General features: G+C 45.2%; 1 protein-coding gene and 1 non-coding gene across 6 annotated transcripts in view; both read right to left on the bottom strand.

The window, feature by feature from the left end:
• The window catches only part of PDE8A (phosphodiesterase 8A), a 153,362-nt gene that overhangs the window by 1,684 nt on the left and 132,601 nt on the right, over positions 1 to 19,077 (bottom strand). For 4 of the 5 annotated variants that reach the window (XM_039557607.1, XM_039557608.1, XM_039557609.1 and 1 more), the window contains exons 18-26: positions 17,673 to 17,890; positions 16,713 to 16,845; positions 13,168 to 13,332; positions 12,138 to 12,267; positions 9,504 to 11,399; positions 8,812 to 8,943; positions 2,151 to 4,446; positions 1,501 to 1,621; positions 488 to 557 (exon numbers count right to left, since the gene is read on the bottom strand). In XM_039557607.1, the coding sequence (XP_039413541.1) occupies positions 11,293 to 11,399; positions 12,138 to 12,267; positions 13,168 to 13,332; positions 16,713 to 16,845; positions 17,673 to 17,890 (753 nt within the window). In that variant the 3' untranslated portion in view covers positions 488 to 557; positions 1,501 to 1,621; positions 2,151 to 4,446; positions 8,812 to 8,943; positions 9,504 to 11,292. Of the gene's footprint in view, positions 1 to 487; positions 558 to 1,500; positions 1,622 to 2,150; positions 4,447 to 4,638; positions 4,681 to 8,811; positions 8,944 to 9,503; positions 11,400 to 12,137; positions 12,268 to 13,167; positions 13,333 to 16,712; positions 16,846 to 17,672; positions 17,891 to 19,077 lie in introns of all 5 variants that reach the window. The other variant, XM_039557606.1, reaches the window with a different exon arrangement.
• Positions 722 to 852, bottom strand: LOC120410567. Its single transcript, XR_005602839.1, has one exon.

Here is a 19,077-nt window from a genome sequence, read left to right as displayed (position 1 = left end):
AACAGTCAGTTAAAAATGAGGTGTCCTTGTCTCTAACACTATGTGCTGCAAGATACATTTTTCCTGGCACCTATTGGGTCATCGTTTTCCTGTTCCTTTTCCTTATGTGCATTTACTGGCACACAGCAAAATCTATCCTCTGCAAAGGACAGAAGCTCATGCCTAAAGCTCAGTTTTGCCCAGCTGAAGCCCACAGGCAGTCTTCATGTGCAGCAGTGATCCAGGCATCCCTGCACAACTTGCAGTATCAGGAACTGCCAAAGGACAGGACGCCCCCAACCATGCCTCCCCCAGGAACGAACTGGGGACTTTGCCAGGGCTGCCCAAACCTCTTCAGGGTGGGCCAGAGAAGGATCCCTTTTTCCAATTCCCTGTGATTTCAAATACACCTTGCTGCCACTGGTGGGCATCACATGAAGCCCTTTCAGAAGGCAACACTGGTCTCACACAGGTTTCTGTGGCTAAAAACAGTTTTCAAACCAGTTACCGTCATAGTAGGCACGTCCAGTGTCCCTCCTCACCCAGTGCTGCAGCCGGGAACAAAGGGACCCAAGGGCCTGTGAGCAAAACCACACAGGTGAGACACAAATCAAAAGCACAAACGCAAGAAACAACAAACAGCCCTGAAATACAGTTAAACGTAGATTCAAATCAAACACACCCAACCTTTTACTACAGAAATACATGACTTTGAATTCACTCCCTCTCACGGCCATTAAAACATTGTTGGTAGATCAAGTAGGTCCTGACTTTATCTCACAGGCAGGCCTTGTTCTTCCACCATTTAATTTAGGAGGATAGTATCAGTGGAGTCAATATAATGCCACTGGCTCCACTTTCTTAGTCCTCCAGATCAATCTCCGCAAGAAACTCCTGAAAAGTCTCAGAACAGACTGAGCTCTCCTAAAGTAGACTGCAGAGCCTAACCACTCAGCCAAGAAGGCAATTCCCTATTCCCGTCTTCACACTCAGTTGAATCTTTTTACTGTCCACCTGTTTCCCGACAGTAACCAGTATCGCTCATTAGCAGCACACAGCGAAGCAGCCAGGGACCATGCAAAGGGGAGGCTTCGCTTCCTGTTCAGACTCTACTGCAGTCCTGGGCCAGTCCAAGACACAACACTGCCTTTTCGCTGAATTTTCTCTCCATCGCGTTTATGGTGGTGTGCTCAGCTGCCAATATATACTGGGACTCAGCTGTCCTAGCCCCCCTTACTTAAACATTTTCCAAACAGGCTTATTTTTTAAGCTTTACTTGCTCTGATGGAAGCGATACTGAGACCTAAACTGCTTCATAAAACGGCTGTAAGGGCTGCACCCTCTGCCAAAAGGGTGCTCATCCCACAGCTGGAGCTAAATAAAAGCGTGTTTCTCCAGACGCGAAGCTGTGGCCTAAGCAGCCCTAGAAAGGCTGCAGTAGCGGGTCTCGGGCTACCTCACGAAACCAATCCCAGGGGCAGCGCCTCCCGGGCGGCAGCGGGCCCGGCGGGCAGCGCTCACCTGGGCCCCGGGCACGGGGCTGCGGGCGGGAGCGCCTCTTCACGGGAGCGCCTCTTCACGGGCCCCGGCCCGGCGACGGCCGCGGGGCTCCCATGTGGGACTTGCATCACAGCGGCATCTCCTGCAAGGGACACGCGGGTCACGGGCACAGCCGCGGGCAGGCCGGGCCTCCGGCCGCACGGCGACGGGGCCCTTCCGTGTGCGAGCGAGCGAGGCCGTGCCCGAGCTCCGCCGCTCTCCCGCTGCCGGCCGGCCGCCCCCGGCACCTCAGCCCGCCCGAGAGGAGCGGGGCCGGGTCCCCCCGCCCCGAGATCCGCCCGAGAGGAGCGGGGCCGGGTCCCCCCGCCCCGAGATCCGCCCGCCTCACCTCGTGGCGCCGCCATTTCCCGAGCCGCGGGCGGGGCCGGTGCGCCCTGACAGAGGGCGGGGAGAGGGCGGGCGCTGCCTGCCCGCCTGCCTTCCTGCCTTCCTTCCTTCCTTCCCTCCCACTGCCTGGGCCGGGATAGTGCCTCGGACGGGGAGAGACCGCTCGAGCTACCCCGGGGGTGGGAGCTCTATCCCCGCAGCCCCGGCCTCACTAACGCAGCCTTTTCCCGAGACATTACTGACCGAGCCGGGCTCACCACGCTTGGCACCCACTTGAGCCCCACCTGCCCTCGGCTGGGCCATGGAGCGGCTTCTCCAGCGATGGATCCATCCACACACAGCTGACCTGTTGGCTCCAGCAGCCACCATCCTGTGCAGCACCTGCTGCGCTTGCCCATCTCCATTCCTTCCCAAAATATGTGTTTGATCCTGCAGACTGAAGCACGAGAATAACACCCGCTGCTGCACAGCCCTGGCCAGGCTGAGGGAGAGCCACCAGCTCTCAGCAGCTCCTGGGTGTCCACCAGCAGGGCTGGGGCCAGACGAAGCTGCTATTTCTCATCCCTGAGATGGGTGTTCCACAGCTCCCAAATCCACCTGCACGGGCGCCTGCATCCAGGCTGGGCTGGGCCAAAAGTAGCGTGTGACCTCCCTTTGCTTGGAGGCATTTTGCAGCCAGTTGTATACACTCAAGTTTTCTCTCAATCTATAAACAAAATTCCTTTACATTCCATCTCTGGCAATGGAAAGTGCATCATCAGGTGATGCCTGAGGCCACACCAACACCTCCTGCCTTGTGTCCCTGTGCTGATGTGAAAGCAGCAGCCAGGCTGCTGTAGTAGAACTATGTTTTGTGCCTGTGCAGCGAGAGTCAGATGTATTTCATGGTCTGGGTAATAAAATGCTTGATGAAATAAACATTTTGCTTCCCATAAATGGAAGCATGTAGTTTCGAGTGAGGATTTATTAAGCCCAAAATTTCTGAGCATGCCCAAAGAGATGGCTCATACTGACATACAGGAAAGGACACTTAGGAATCAGTCCAACTTCCTCACAGTCTGTCCAACAGAAAAAGCAGCCTTTGTTTCTGGTGGAGAATTTCAAATTCAGCATCATCGTTACAGCCTGTTCTTTTGCTTTGCATTCCTCTGTGCACTAACCTTAGAGTTCATATCTGGCTCTTAAAAGAGTTAAATCAAAAGGTCAAAGGATAGACAGACAAAAATACAAACACCTATATAAACAGCTGTTTAAATTAGAAACTGATATTCTGGGGGGGGGGGGTTTGTTTTGTTTTGCTGCAAATGGAAAAGCAGCCACTGGCTTTTGGGCCATATGGTGTTGTCTCAGTCCCTCTGTAGAGTTTTGCACATGGCAAGTATCTCATGGCAAAGCAGTGAGAGCAGGCCTGTGTGGGGGTCTCTGGCTCTCTCTGCTTGCAGCACAAGAAGAAAATCTAAGCGTAGGGTGCATCTGATCAGAAGAGGCAGAAGTAGGTCTGAACTTTGCTCAGCCACAGCACTGTGGCATTTCAGGTACACGCTATAATAACGTGACCATATATTTGCAACCAGACTTAGGACAGATTTCCTTCAGAAAGACAAAATCATATAAGTGGATCCATGGGTAAGAAGTAACACTCATAAGGCAGATTATGAACAGAACTAAGCCAGAACTAAGTGTAAGTTCACCAAAATCAATGCTCTGGGAAGGACTTTTACTTGTAAGTCCCAAAGTGTGGCTACTAGTAGGCAGATGGAAGAAATAAAACCCCAAATTCAAAGTCCCTTTTTTCAGACCACCTTCTACAAACATGATTGACTCTTGTTACAACAAAAGCAACACAAATATCACTTTGCTAATACCTACTGAGCCAGACTTAAATATGTCACTGATATTTACTTAACAAACATTGTTAGGTATGTACTCTGCTGTGGTTCAAAGAACTTGTTTATTTAAAACAGCTTATTTTAAAACAAGGCTTTAGGTTTGGGGTTTTTTTTTTGCTGTTGGGGTTTCTGTGTGGTTTTTGATTGGTTGGTTGGTTGGTGTTTTTTGGGTTTTTTTGTTCCTGGCGTGATAGAGCAGCTAAAACTTTGTGCTTTCTGACCTTGGCTTGCCAGAGATCTGTCGTAACAGAGACAGCACATTGGCACTGAGTCTGCCAGCATGGATTTTGAGGGGCTGGGAGAGGCTGCTTGCTTTTTGGGCTTGGTTGTCAGGTGAGGAGTACTTCACTCTGCTCGCACAATGTCCTGGTACTCAAGCAGTTGGAGTCTTTCTCCCTCACTAGCCCCAGAAGCCGTGTCTGATGTTAAGCACGCCGTTCCCAGTCCTGGAGGGGTGGCTGGGCGTCTTGCCTGGTCCTGAGCGCTCACATTCCCGCTGGATCCTTGCACTCTGCCTTACTTACGGTAAGCAGAGCCTGGCACAGCCGGCACCACCCGGCGTGGGGACAGCGCTGGCACTCCGTGTGCCCCCGCTGATGGCATTCGGCTCTCCCGGGAGTCTCACCAAGCTCGGCACACAATGGGGTGGGAGGACGGAGCTCTGCCATCTTAGGAACTCTGGCCAATATCTCTGAAAAACACCAGAGACAAACCCTTATGAAAGCACCTGCTTTCTACATTTCTCTACCCATTTTTTGGCAGTCAGCAGGATCCCCGCCAGAGCCCTCAGCAGCAGCCAGGCAGCCCCAAGGACTAGGCCAGGGTTTGCCATGGGGTAGATGCCCACAAGTCCCTGTGCTTCCCTGCAGCTCATTTCACCCACCTGTGAAAGGGTTTTGTGGGTCTGCTTGTAAAGCTTAGGGATCTGTAAAGGAAAAATTTCATTTTCTGTATAGAATAATATTACAAGCAAAGTAACTTTTTTTTTTAGGCAAATAGGGACAGTCCTTGTTGGAGGTACGAAGCAATATTCCTCACACATTTTGCACTGCAAATACCAAGAAAACCTTACCCAACATATTGCATTTCATCTTTAGGCTGAAGACAAAGCCATACCTCCTCCCCCGAGCTGGGGAGCTGCAGGATCACCAGGTTGACGTCATTCTCCTTGGTTATAAAACATGCTGCATGCTGAACTTGGCACTCAGCATGCTCAGGTTGAGCTAAAAGCTAATGTAATGAACTCTGGGGAAGGATTTACATCAAATACCACTCTAGAATATTAAATACAGACAGGACCAACTTCTCACTTGAATAATTACACACTGGCTAAATTCCTTCTTTTGTTTCAGAAACAGGAATCACCTTTCTCACTTCCTCTTGAAAATTGTATGCATTGGTGTGCTATTTCACTACCTATGTGACAAAAGGATGAAGTAATTTCTGTTAATTACCATGGGCTGAACTAAGATGAGTTTCAGCTCTAGCAATGACTCTTGCCACTCGAGGGGGGGAGCAAGCAAACCAAGAAAAGGCAGATTCAAATTTCAACAAGTGTGCCCAGCTGCTTGTGCTTGGTAACATAACCTTAAAGGCAGAGGTGCCTGGGAACGCTCCTGAACTTCACTTTGCATGTGGGAGTACAGTACCAAAGACCTTGCACACATATTCCCACTGCCCCAGCAGCACTGCAGTGCTCACAAAGCTGTTTCAGTTAACTGTGTTTGTATTGTCCTCCCACCTGTGGATACCAGTGTAAGGCTTTCAGCCATTACAGGGTATTTTTCCAGGTTCACTTTAACTTGAGTCAGAAAGAAAAAGATTTTCTAGTGGCAAAAGCTATGGTAAGCAGCGAGAGTCAGTTTGAAAGGCAGGGTTTAGTCCCAGTGCTACAGTGTTAGAGGGAGATGTTCAGCCAGTGGAAGTTAAGACAGAGACTCCTAGCAAATGAGCTAAGAAGAAAAATGGAAGCAGAGAAGCTGGAAGAGAGGGGGGAAAGTGGAACATGAGAAGACCAGAAGACTGTTTCCTGGCCTAACACTTACTGTTAAACCACAGGCACAGCATGAAGGTCCAGGACTTCAAAGATATTTAGAAGCCTCAAAGCTATTTTGCTTAGTGGCTCTGCATCCTCTGCCCTTTCCTAACTCAGTTGCCTTGCTTGCTGAAGAGGACAGTATGATGCCATTGTGTCACAGGGCTTGCAGAGCTCAGTCCACTGAGGTTTGCATGGGAGATGTGGGAGGAGAGTCTTAAACAAGGGGAATAAAGAAAACATGAGACACTTTACCCATGTAACATTCAAAGCAGGCACCGAGAGAAGGCATTCAGCCGAGTTAAGCCACAGCCCTTTACCCACAGAGCCAAAGCTTCAGCAGAACAAAAAACAGCTGAAACACCTGGATGTCCCCTTTGTTCTGAACCCGCAGCACAGGCTGCACAGGGACATGGCAGCAATTTAAAAGCTTGTTTTCTGCATCCAAACATCATGTCAGGACAAACTGCACTCCATCCTGCTATCATTTAACAGCACCCCTGGGACCCCTGTACCTCGGAGGCATGATGTCACACATCAGCAGAGAGATTATTTGTTTTGACGCTTGTGAATAGCTCTGAGACTTCACTTCAAAGCACTCCTTGCAGAGTCATGACTCAAACCCTTCTGGTCTCACTGAAGGGCACAACTGACTACTGTTTCCCTGTGCTGTTTCTCAGCACCCAGTAAGTGATTAGTAGATATCTATTATCCTTTCTTTCTTCTCTTTTATGCAGGAATGGCTTTGCCATAGCTCAATTCCTTCATGTTCAGGACACATTTTCTTAAGTGTTTTATCAATGATGTGTCTACTGAGACAAGCAGAAATACCCACAGCAAAAAGCACTGCAACAAAAAACAAGGCATTAATTCTATTTCAGGTGGTTTTTAATTTATATATAGCCATTGGGTGAACTGCAGTATGAAAGCCATCTTCAGACCTGTGACAAGGTAGCTATGCATACCACCTTTCTGGTTTCTCCTTTTGTCAGAATAAGCAATTTTTACTCAGAATTTTATACAAGGGACCAAGATATTTATCTAGAACAATTTACTAAGAAGCCAACATTTTTTTTACCAGATCATAATAGTTCAGACTCACTTGGAAGCATCTACAGTGATATCCAGGTTTAGAAGCAGTATTACCTGATAGAGAATATGCAGCATGGAAAATAGATCCAGTCATTCTGTCATTTAATGCTGAATTGTTGAGTCTTATGAAGTTTTAAAACACAGAGCTTTAAGACTAAAGCCCTGGAGGTGCATAAAGGACCTTTTCTTCATCATGTCTACACTGGAATTTACTCTTGTATTAGCATTAAAGCAAGAACAAATGAAAAGTGCAGACACTGCATAAGACCGCCAGCCTAACTGAAATTGGGAACAATTCAATCACACTCTGTGTTCTCTTTTCCATGGTGAAGGACCATCAGTAAAGCCATTTCTGTCCCCAGGAAGTTCCATCACTGAGTGACAGCTCAAAAAGCTGGAAAGGGTTCAGAGCACAGGGCATGTGATGTTGCTGTGCAATCTTGGAGAATAAAGGAAGGGGATCTGAAATGGCTGAAGCATTTGCAATGGGATCCTGCATCCTGGAGCAATGAATATCAGGATAGAGCTATTGCTGCTCCATAGCAAGGCCCTTCATGCTGCATGGGCAGCAGCCTGGAATCACCCCCAGGGAATGGGCACAGCCTCACAGTGCACAGAAGGCTTCAGAGCTTGGAGAGAGAAGCTCAGTGGGGAGAAATCTTAAGTGCAGATCAGGAATCATGGTTCCAGATTTTAATTATAATCTGTCCTTGGCAAATTTAGATGGACAGGAGAGTGAACAAAGCTGCAGTGGCTGAAAATCAGTGTTAAGTGAAATTATTGCACACCAATATGGACATAAATCTGGCTGATACAGAGAGTTAATTAGCACAGCTCTACAGTCCAAGTAATGGCAATAAAGATGTAGTGTGAATTTCAGGGAATTCATTATATTGATCACATCTTTTCAATGATGATGCATCAGGCATTTTTATAGTAGATTAAATTAACTGCTTTTTACCATTTATTAATATAACCCAGAATATTAACTATGCTCATGAAGAAATACTTTTTCTGGCCAGTTCTGTTTAATATCTTTATTGAGGATCCGGATGAGGGGATCAAGTGCACCCTCAACTCAGTTTGCAGATGACACTAAGTTGCATGGGAGTGTTGCTCTGCTGGAGGGTAGGAAGGCTCTGCAGAGGGATCTGGGCAGGCTGGATCCGTGGGACGAGGCCGGTGGTAGGAGGTTCAACAAGGCCAAGGGCCGGGTGCTGCCCTTGGGTCACAACAACCCCACAGAGCGTCACAGGCTGGGGCAGAGGGCTGGAAAGTGCCCGTCGGGAAAGGGCCCGGGGTGCTGGTCAGCAGCAGCTGAACGCGAGCCAGCGTGTGCCAAGAGGGCCAGTGGCACCAGGCCTGTGGCAGGAACACCCTGTACTCAGCGCTGGTGAAGCCACACCTTGAATCCTGTGGCCAGTTTGGGCCTCTCATGACAGGAAGGACATTGAGGGGCTGGAGCGTGTCCAGAGAAGGGCAACAGAGCTGGGGAAGGGTCTGGAGCACAAGTGTTGCAAGGAGTGGCTGAGGGAGCCGGGGGTGTTTAGCCTGGAGAAAAGAAGGCTCAGGGGAGACCTTATCACTGTCTAGAACTACCTGAAAGGACCCTGTAGCCTGGTGGGAGTCAGTCTCTCCTCCCAAGAAACAAGTGACAGGACAAGGGGAAATTGCCTCAAATTGCACCAGGGGAAGTTTAGATTGAATATTAGGAAAATTTTTTTCATTTGAAAGGTTGTCAAGCATCAGAATAGGTTGGCCAGGACAGTGGTGGAGTCACTATCCCTGAAGGGATTTAAAACATCAGTAGATGTGGCACTTGGGGACATGGTTTAGTGGTGGATTTGGCAGTGCTGGAGGAACAGTAGGACTCCATAACCTTAAAGGTATTTTTCAGCCTAAATGATTCCACAGTTCTATGATTTTTACCTGCTGACAGTTTCTGGGCCCACATGCTCCTGTCCACATGCCCACACTTCCTCTCCCATCCTCATTGCAGCAGATAAGCTGAGGAGATACTGACAGTGTGATGCAGTTTCCCTCTAATGGAGACACAGGAGCCTGCAAGAAACAGAAGAGATTAATACCAGGCAGCAAACTGAATTAATTAATAGATTAAATTAATTAAAAGAGATTAATACCAGGTAGCAAAGCTGAATGCAATATTGCCAGGAAAACTTTCTGTCAGCCAACTTTCCCTCTCCTTGCATGTCCCGTGTGAAAACAGGATAGTTGTTTTATTGAGCTTTCAGTGGAAATACAGCTGCTCCTTCAGCACTGATTGTAGTACTTCTGGAAGACTGACCAGAGAAGCCTCTGTCCTACTACTGGCAGTGAGACAGTGGCATGGTCTGGGCACCCCTCGCAGGATCTGAGCCCCCTCGCTTAGGCAATACACACAAAACAATGAACTAAATGGAATTACAAAAGGGAATTCCCTGCCCCAACAGCATATAAATGAATTCTGAGTGGGGAAGGAGAGCACACAAGCAGGGTAAGAGCAGAAGGCCATGACACTAACAGGAACAAATGGTGGTAGCTCATCAGTCTCACTGGCTTGGAGAGGAAGGAGAAACACAGAAGCAGGTAACTCCTGGAGAGGTCACCTCTTGCTTTCTTACCTCCTTTAAGGCTGCTACTGCTGCAGTCCCGGAACTGCTCCATCATCCACCTCTCCCCAGCTTCTGCTTTTTCAGGAATGGTTCAAAATGCCTCTAAAGTCAATGGCCTCTGCAGCAACGACAGTCAGTAATTCTCTCAGTGCCTTTGGATGCCTTTCTGTCGACTGAGAAGGCTGACAGGATACTCCTTGAGTCCTTCAGTGGAACACAGCGTTGACACTGCTTGTAGCTGTGAAGAGACTTGTCCAAGGGCACATAAGGATGGGCTTGCCAAGGGCAGGCCACAAACACAGGGGCTTGCCAGCTACACAGCACCTTTCACCACCCCTTGTGCCAGTTCAACCCCTCAACTTCTCCCTTCCCCAGACAAAAAGTATCTTAGTTATTTTAAAAAGAATTTCACGTGTTTCTTAGTCTGCAAACTACAAAGTGAATATACATTTCAAATGAAATGGGTAGGACTTGACACTTCTTAAAATATACATTTTATTATTTTCTGGTAGTTGCTATGAAGGTTTCATTCAAACTGTGAGGGTACACAGCCTTTACAAACTTCTTGAGTTAAAGGTTTTTGTTGGTGGTTTTATGGTCTTTTTCTTTTATGGCAGAGGAAGATACCTTGGCTATAAAATGTTGAAATTCATTAGATGCTTAGTATCACCTCTTCATATATGCTGTGGAATGCTTTGTAGAAATACTGTATAAAATAAGGCAGACTTTAACAGGGAATTCAGTCACAAAATGTCATGGGAGAAAACAAAGAGTTCCAACACATTATTATTTTTGTAGCCAAGAGAAGATCAGGTTGTCCTCACTGGTTTGTGGGAGAACTACTGCAGTTCTGGTGCTCAAACAGTATACAGTTCTTGTTTATTCTACTATTCTCAAGTGAGACCTTTTTAATAAAACTTATTTTAATTAACATAAATCAGACAATATTTAAACATACACATCTACCCTTACAGTGCAATAAAAATGTATCATTGTATAGTATTTTGTATTTGCATTATGAAAATAAAAGGTCTGTACATCAATTAAATGTATATTAATGAGTATGAATCATGTAAATTTATAATGCATCTAAAGTTGGCTTTGGCTTTTAAGTATTTATAAATTCATAGAAAATATTGAACATCTAACAAAATAAATAAAACATAACATTTTAATCATAGATGCTAACAATCAACCTCAAAAATTCTTGTGTTATTTTTTACATTTGCTACTAAATTTCTTAAGGAGAACTCACTTTCAGTAGTGCTCAGAAGTGAATGATTGCACCTTCTGTGATGTGAAAAAATACAGTACATCTATTTTTCATAGATCAAAAATTCTTTCATAGACAGTTGCATTTCAAATGTCTGATTGTTCTACATAACTGTCTTAAGTGCTTATAAAAAGCATGTAGCTTTCTCATAAAAGCTGTGAGTCTTAATAGATAAACTTCTAGTGAATGTCCTTTCTATGAGGATTCTTCAAGGTCTTCCAGCTTCACATGCTGGTACGAAGATATCGCAGAAGTATGTTCACAAATAAACCCTCTTCAATACAAGTACTGCAGCAATCCAGTGTAATTCCACTTGGTGGGCTTATTTCATCCGAGTCCACACATGGTGCTTTGTGGAAGTCAGCTGCTGACCTCGTGTTCTCTTGAATGTGAAAGTTCCCCAAGTGCATGGGCTAGCTTTACTATAATACTGAAGAGACCAAAACAAATCTGAATTCACACGGATAAAAGTGAGCTTGAATAAATATGCATCTGGCTAGTAAACGACACACCGTGGTCTAACTGCTATTCTGGTGGTGGTCGAAGGACTCGCAGGTTCCTTCCATCTAGTCCTTTCCAGTATTTAATGTTATTATTCAGATGCTCCATCAGATTTGGCAGGTCTGCAAATGCTAGGGAAGAAAGGGCAGAGAGTTCTGAGTTTGCAGAAACAGTCACAGATTCTGTCTGCTTAAGGATCACTTGAAATGTCTGGGCAACTGTGTCAAGTAGAAAAGCTTAAATCTGTCATGCTGATGCTCGAAAGGGTTTTGGCTGTGTAGCTCTCAGAACTCGTATAGCACTCGGGCCACTGAGAACTGTTCTGTAAATCTACTTAATACTGGTATTGCAAGTCCCAGCAAAGGAACACAGTTTTACAGGAGGGACATAGCTAATTATGATTGTAATTATCCTGTCCCATCAAACCTCAGTCTCATGTCACGATCTGGCATTCAGGAGAGTCACATTTCTGACCACTTTTACCACAGAGGCAGCACTTGGAAGGAAACAGCTGCTCCCCCAAGCAGTTTCCAGACTAGAAATTTGCCTTGAAGAATAACCAATATTAACATGGACAAAATGACCACGCTCAAAGAGCTATCAAAGAGAATGTGTTCTGTTCTCCATTTACAGAGAAGCAAGTTTAAGAAGTTAAAGATTGTCTGAATCTAGTGTGTTAAAGAGAAGCCATGAGAATTGCTTGTAGCAATACTTATAAGCAATAATGAAGTTATTAATCTTGCTTGAACTACAGAAATCTTCCCTTTTCTCTCCCTTTATTTAGGAGCCATAAAAAAGAAATTTTGTATCACAGCAGTTTCAAATGCTCACAAAATGTTTACATCAGGAAACAGCAGAGTTTTGCTTACCATCCCAGGCATCAAACATATCAATAATGAAGTAATCAATGAATGATAATTGGGATTTGGGGATGCTGCAAGTATTTCTGTCAAAAACTGGCATCACAACAGGTAAACCTTGTCTCCTTTCTTCATCAGTCTGCAAAAAACATTCGTGATTATTCATCTAAGACACATTCTGTTAATGGACTTCTTTTAGCAGCAGATTGTTTGGCACTGACTTGAGCGTCCATCTGCTAAATCAAAGGAGAAACCTGAACAAATCTGAAGCAGCAGCAACTTAAACACCTAGCTGTTCAGTTTCAGCAAAACAGCAGACAAATAGTGCCTTCCAGTGTGTCCCACAAAGAGATACATTTACCTTCTGTATGTGCACACCAGCTGACCCTAAGTAGCTTCACTTATTACCAAGTTACGACTGCCTTGGACCTAAGAGCTGCTCAACCATTTTCAATCTTTGATGAAAGCCATGATCTGTCCCACTCAGAGATGGCAAAATACCTTTTTTATTCCCTTGCCCTTCGCTTGGGGTGCCAAGTTCCAACTGCAGTGTTTGGTCTATCATCTGTAATGATCACTGCCCTCTCCTTTTCCACATCTCCCTAAAACCTTTTCTCAGCACAGCGTGCTAAGGGCTTACAGCATTCCTTGGGGCGAGTGCTGTTCCCATCCAAACACTAGAACCTGATGATCCTATTCCTGAGGCAAAGCCAGCACGTGGGTACAGAAGACATCCTTGCTCTGTCTCATGTGATGGGAGTGCATTTGCAGGCAAAGCTCAAAAAACCCAGTTCCAAACTCAACAACTGGAAAGCTTAAATTTTTCAGAAACGGCACAATAGAAGTTGTCAACTTTCATCTCTCTGAAGGCATCTGGTCTTGTGTCAGCATGAGCAATACCCATCATTTAAAATAAAAAGGTTGTTATTGTTCACGTTACGTAACGCAGCCTGAGATATTCTGTGACACTGGCACCCTTCTCCTCCCTTTTAAAGAGATGCTCACCTGCAGTTTCAGCAGCCTGTTTTAGCTGCCTTACCTGTGCAAAGTACTCCTCAGAGATACGGCCGGCCCACTCTATACACTGTTCTCTGGGTCTGCATGGATTGGAAATGTCAGCACACTTTATCAGCATGCGCTTGATAAGGATACGGTTTTCAGGAGACCTGAGAACAGTTTTGATTGACTCTCCATCACCATTATTCTGTAACATTTAAGAATTAAAAACAATCCATTAGCAAGGTCTCCACGCACTAACTCAAAAGCTTTTGTGCCTTGGGAATGCTTTCAGCAAATCCTACAGGGATCAGTCCTGCTACTGGCTACCAGATTTGATGTCTAACTGAATTTATAGGTGGATTATGAAAGTTAGCCACAGCTCTGAGCTAGCACTGAACTCCAGTTTCTGGATTCAGTCACTGTCTTTGTGACAGATCTCTTGGGCATCTTTGGGCAAGTCATCTAATCCCTCTATGCCTTATCTGCCTTCTCAAAAGTGTGGAGAGGATCAATTCATCACTACACACAGAGTGATGAGGACCGTGTAGGCAGAAAAATGTAACTCTCTGCTGAAATCCAAGGACTAATGGACTTGCACATTAGGAGTGGAACAGTTGGTTTAAAAAGAGGAACTGACCCGAAACGCAGAGTCACCCTTGGCACACAAACCCCATCAGTGTATTCTGAGAGCACTATGCTACTATGCAGAGTCAGATCCCACATTGCCTCCCAGGCATGCTCCTCATTCCCTTCCCTTGTTTCTGGACTCTTTAAGGGTGGATAGGTACAGGAATTTACAATGCTGTCTACTCAGAATAGAAACTCTTGGAAGCAAGGAACATATAAGACTTCTCTGTCACCTAACAAGGTCTTGCTCTACAGTCAGAGCAGGGAAGAAGTAACTAACAATAATGATAATAATAATAATAATGTGCTACCAGTTCCTGCAATGTTTTGTACAAAGAGGGAGATACAAAGCAGCAGAAACATTCTGACCTTTTATTAGGTCAGAATAACCATGACATTTTTCAGAAGAAAATTCTTGTGGGGAAGAAAGTTCTTCCTAAAGGAAGAAACCGACAGTAATAAAAAAAATATTTGGTAGTATAGAAGTGGCTCAGAAATACCAGCTCCACAGTCCTCACCAAAATGAGACGCCCAAACCAATTATTTTCCCTCATTTTTAGGTACGTGGAAGGGAAAACAGAAGAAACAAAGTGAGATGTACACACCTCCAAATGCATGGAAAAATTATATATGAGAAAGCCAACACAAAGTGCTGAAAGCTCCAGAAACACAAGCATGGAAATTAGGTATGGAAAATTAGAGATTGTTCAGTTATGGATAGTGGGGAACACCCTGGTAGGTAAACCACCAAGAATCAAGAAAGGATGTTCACCTCTGTGATCTGTTCAAACCAAAGGCACAGTTCTACTTGCTGGATGCAGATGCCTTGGGAATAAAATGTGCAAACTGTGCTTAATCCCAGCATCCTGCTCAGAGTGCAGGGGTGTCTCTGCATGTCAGATGTTGGCTTCCTGTCATAGCTTAGGTGACATCATGAAGGGAAATGGGAGGATAAAGGATGCTGGAGCTGGAAAGGATTTTTTTCAGTTTATGAAACAAAAGCAGAAAGGAAACAAACAGAGCAACTTCTCAGCATGGCTCTTTGAACAAATTTATATAAAAATAATAAATAAGAAAAAGAAGTGGAACTGTCCCATTTGGAACAGGCGGTTGGCAGCTCAGCCTGCAAACACTACACTGAGTCACCGCCACGACTGGAAACCAGGCCAGAAAACACACACTGCTGCTGCAGCCAGAGGGACAACAGACTTGAAAGAGGGGCTGACAGTGTTGTTCTGCTCAGCACAGTAAATAATTTGCTTTACCCACTCACACATTACAGGCTTTTTAATAGGAGCTTGCCGAACTGAAACTCCCAGCTGAAAGAAGGGAAACATTTTGCTTCTTGTTTTCAATAGAAATTATATATTCTTTGTCTTTCTTCCCATCCTTGGGCACAATTTGCTGTGAATCACAAATGCCTTATGGGGCAGATTATTTCCCTGCAGTCTCTGGGGCTTAAGGGTAGAACTAAACTCTTGTTGCGTTTTTCTATGTCCCTGTATGTGTTTTTACTCTCTGACTGTACAGGTCCAAGCCCTGTTCTTCAGCAGCACCAGCTGTTCAGCTCCCTGTAATAGGCAAGAATTTGGCTCTTTGGATGCATGCTGCTGCTCAAACAACTGCTGCATCCCAATCCTTGGGGCTGGGAGAAGGGGCTCTGCACACCAAGCCAGGCCAGTGCAGAGCCTTTCAGCAGGACCAGGAGCCCTAGAGAGTTACACACTCCACAGGGCCAGTGCAGTGCACTACATCCAGCAGGAGCAGCTCCCTTGTTCTCCTCCTGCACTGATGCTACTATGCTCATCCAGAGAGGCTGTCCAGCTGGGAACTTAACATCCTTTCTTCTAATTTATTCAGTACAACCAGTGTCCTGCTGGGACTTCGGCTTCACATTCACAGAGTTCCCATTAGCATCGCCGGGTGCCAAGAACAAAGCTAATTCTAGCATATACTCCTGTGGACAAAGGTACAATTCTCCAACTAAGCTCCAGTCTGCTTCTCATGGGTGAAGGAACAAGACCTGTTTCTCTTCCACTCTCAGATAATCAGAAGACTGCCTTCCCCCATTACACACAACAGTCATAAATGTGGCTTTCTAAAAAAACATGGTAAGAAAATACAGAAAACCATCACGGCTCCTACTGACGTTGCCACCGATGCAAACTTTATCATAACCATTTCTGCAAGTCCTCTCTTTGCAAAAATAATTCCAACAAAATTATACACTTATGCTCTTACTATTATACATTATGCTCTTACTGGCAACAAAACTGCTGGTTGAAGCTGTTATTGAAACTGGTGTGGTTTTCCAGAGAGAGTTCTTAACAGGCGATTTCTTTGTGTCCATGGGGTTCCAGATGGCTATTGATTATGTCTATATGATACATAATGTCACCATCATCTATTTTAAAGATTAAAAAAGAAAGCAGACAGAAACCCCATGAATGCTGCCAGGCAGCACTGGAGGCTGAGGGTCCTTATTCCCAGAGAATGCACCACATGCCAGCCCACAGACCTGCCCTTATGCTGCACCCCCAGCATGTCCCCTTGGGAGGGAGGGAGTAATTCACCCTCTGTTTTGAAGCAAACCTTGCCTCCTTTGCAGAAACGGCCAGCAACAACGCCTGGTCTTGCCAGTCTGTCCATGGGAGTGATGGGGTTAATCAGAATGGCATTTTTACATGAAAACGTACAGCCCAAGGCTCTGGTTCCAAGTAGGACATCACAGCACTGTGATATTAATGGGGTCCAAGTGAGTCCCACTCACCCTCAAAATGAGCAACAGCCACATTAAGCAGAAGGGCATTCAAACCCAGAGGTGAAAGATGAATCTCCAGTCTCTCTTTCTCCACGTTTCTGATGAACTTTCTCAGAACACCATGTGGGAATCTCCTACTGCCAAGGGTTCCCAGTCCCTGCCTAGGCATTTTAAGGAGGACTTGCAGTGTTGCTTACCCCATTTTCTTCTAGCGCTGCCAAGGGTTTATTAATGCTGTTGACAAACTTGTTGACATGCTCAAAGTGCTTTGTCATTTCTGTTGCTAAGACCATGTCAATAATGACTTGGCGAAGGGTTCGATACTCATTCCTGTTCAAAGAAGGAAACAATTAAGAATGCTGGCTGGTTCACAAAGGGCTGGTTGCTAAAACAAGTCTAACAAAAATGCTACAGACCATTCCTGTTGGAGAGAGGTGCTGGGGAAGAAAGAGCAGTAATAAAGGCTTGGGCAGCTGCATCTGTGTTAGATGGAGTACCTTTGGTGTGTAGAGACATATATGCTCCAGCCATGACTGGTTCTCTAGGAGAAACAGTGCCAGAGCTGGGCAGAAGCAGAGGCACCAGCTGCTTAGGAGGCTGCCAGGACATGCCACACCCACAGGTTCCCAAGGCTTTTAGCACAGACACTCAGCAGTGGCTCACTCTCCAGTCAAATTTTCAGTATTTTCAATGTTCAAGCAATATTTTTCTGCTGTATCTTGTGAGGACCAAGGCAATGGTCACATCCTTGCCCTAAATGCTTCTCTGAGGCTGCAAGAGCAACAGGTCCTTCATTATCCTGACCACCTCAACAAGGTAGTTAATTTTTGACTGATGCTCTGTGGCTCTTTCTTTCTTTGTTCCCTACGTTCGATGACACAAAGTAACTCTGCTAGACTTGCTCACATTAAGATTTACACTAAGTTTCTTAGGGTCTGCCTTTTTATCCACAGGAGAAACTGACACTGGGGAATTACTCGGAAGACTTTGCAGAGGAGGCTGAAGCACACTTGTCTTTCAGAAGCAAATTTCACACGGGCCATGGACAGTTATCCCCAAGGCACTGCCCTCCTCTAGGATGCTTGTTTATCTTATGTTACACAGAGGGACGTGAGAAGTGTTAGTGGGCACACAAGGAGCCTGGGGGTTAAGCTTACCTCTCCATGTTTTTGAATATGTTGCATTTGCCATCCCGGGTGGTGAGCTGGAAAGCCAGGGCAGCATGATGGCTCTCCAGCACCGCCGTGTCGTTGTAGAGAATTGCGAGCTCGCTGCCAGCATTGCACAGGAAGGAGTTTGTTCTTCCTGGGTGATCCACGTCATGGACTGTGGCAGCAATGAGCGCGGCAACCTCATCAATCGGATCCAGAGTTTGCTGAAAATAGAAGGGTGCTTAGTTTTCCTGGCAGACTCATTAGAAACCCTATTCTGTCCATAAGATTGAGCCAAGTTGCTGAGGAATAAAAGCCAAAACTCTGGAGATCAGTAAAGGTCATATGTTCTACACAGAGCAATGGAAAATTCATTATAAGCTTCATTGAACATTGCGTGACTTTTTTGGCCATTTTGTACCTCTTAAATTTTGCCTTAACCACACCTTTGTCACAGTACATCAAATTAAACAAATGTAAAGTAATAAATTAGTTTGTGTTTTCTAGCAACACTGAAACCACCTTCACTTGGAGTTAAGGTACTCGGCTTGGAAAAACGACCAATACTGCTAAAAATTATTCTATTACCACCAGACCCCTTAATTTCCTTTGGCAATTTAATGTGTCCTCATCACGTTCCACTTACGTGCTGCCTAGGTTTACAATTTGAAAGGAATGTTATCCATACATCCAGTTTTTCAGTAACAGTGTCCTGGGGTTACAGCTAAAGCATATTCCTATGAAGAATATTTGGTGTTTTGCATCCATGGATAAACTACACGATGTGTTCTATGCTTTCTGTGTCATATTCTGATTCTGGTAGCATGCTGCACTCCATGCTTTATGTCTACTTGCAATGGGCATTGCTTTATGTCTATTTTTATCTATCCTGTCATGAAATACAAAACTCTTTTGACTCTTAAGGTTTTGCACTTAAGTTTTAATACTTTATTAATAGCATAAAGGAGAAAAAGAACTAAGCATCTCAGAAATATTTTGCATACATTGGGAAACTAGCCTTTGTGCTGTGTTTATACTGGCATTTGTGAAGGACCACAGATACAAAACAATTATATTAAAAATTTTAATAAAATGAAAGAGACACAAGAGCAGAAATATTCCCCTTTGAATCTGGGAGCAGGGCAGATAATTTTCATTCCAATTAGCTTTAATTTGAGGTCCAAATTCTCTACGGGCCTCTACTACCATTCAGAAGAGTTACACTTGCTAGATGAAAAGACAAACCCTACCCTACTTTACACCTCCTGAAATGATACAATGACTTGGCTTTCCAGGAGCGAGGATATTACTCACTGAGGACTGTCAAGAGAGTCTTGTGCAGAACAAGAGAAGGCAAATAATTATTTCTGCTCTAGTTCACAGCAAGCACTGTCTGAAATACTCTCTGCTG

This window comes from Corvus cornix, chromosome 10 (genome assembly GCF_000738735.6).
Source record: "Corvus cornix cornix isolate S_Up_H32 chromosome 10, ASM73873v5, whole genome shotgun sequence".
NCBI lineage: Eukaryota > Metazoa > Chordata > Aves > Passeriformes > Corvidae > Corvus > Corvus cornix.
This window is presented reverse-complemented; position numbering and strand designations above follow the sequence as displayed.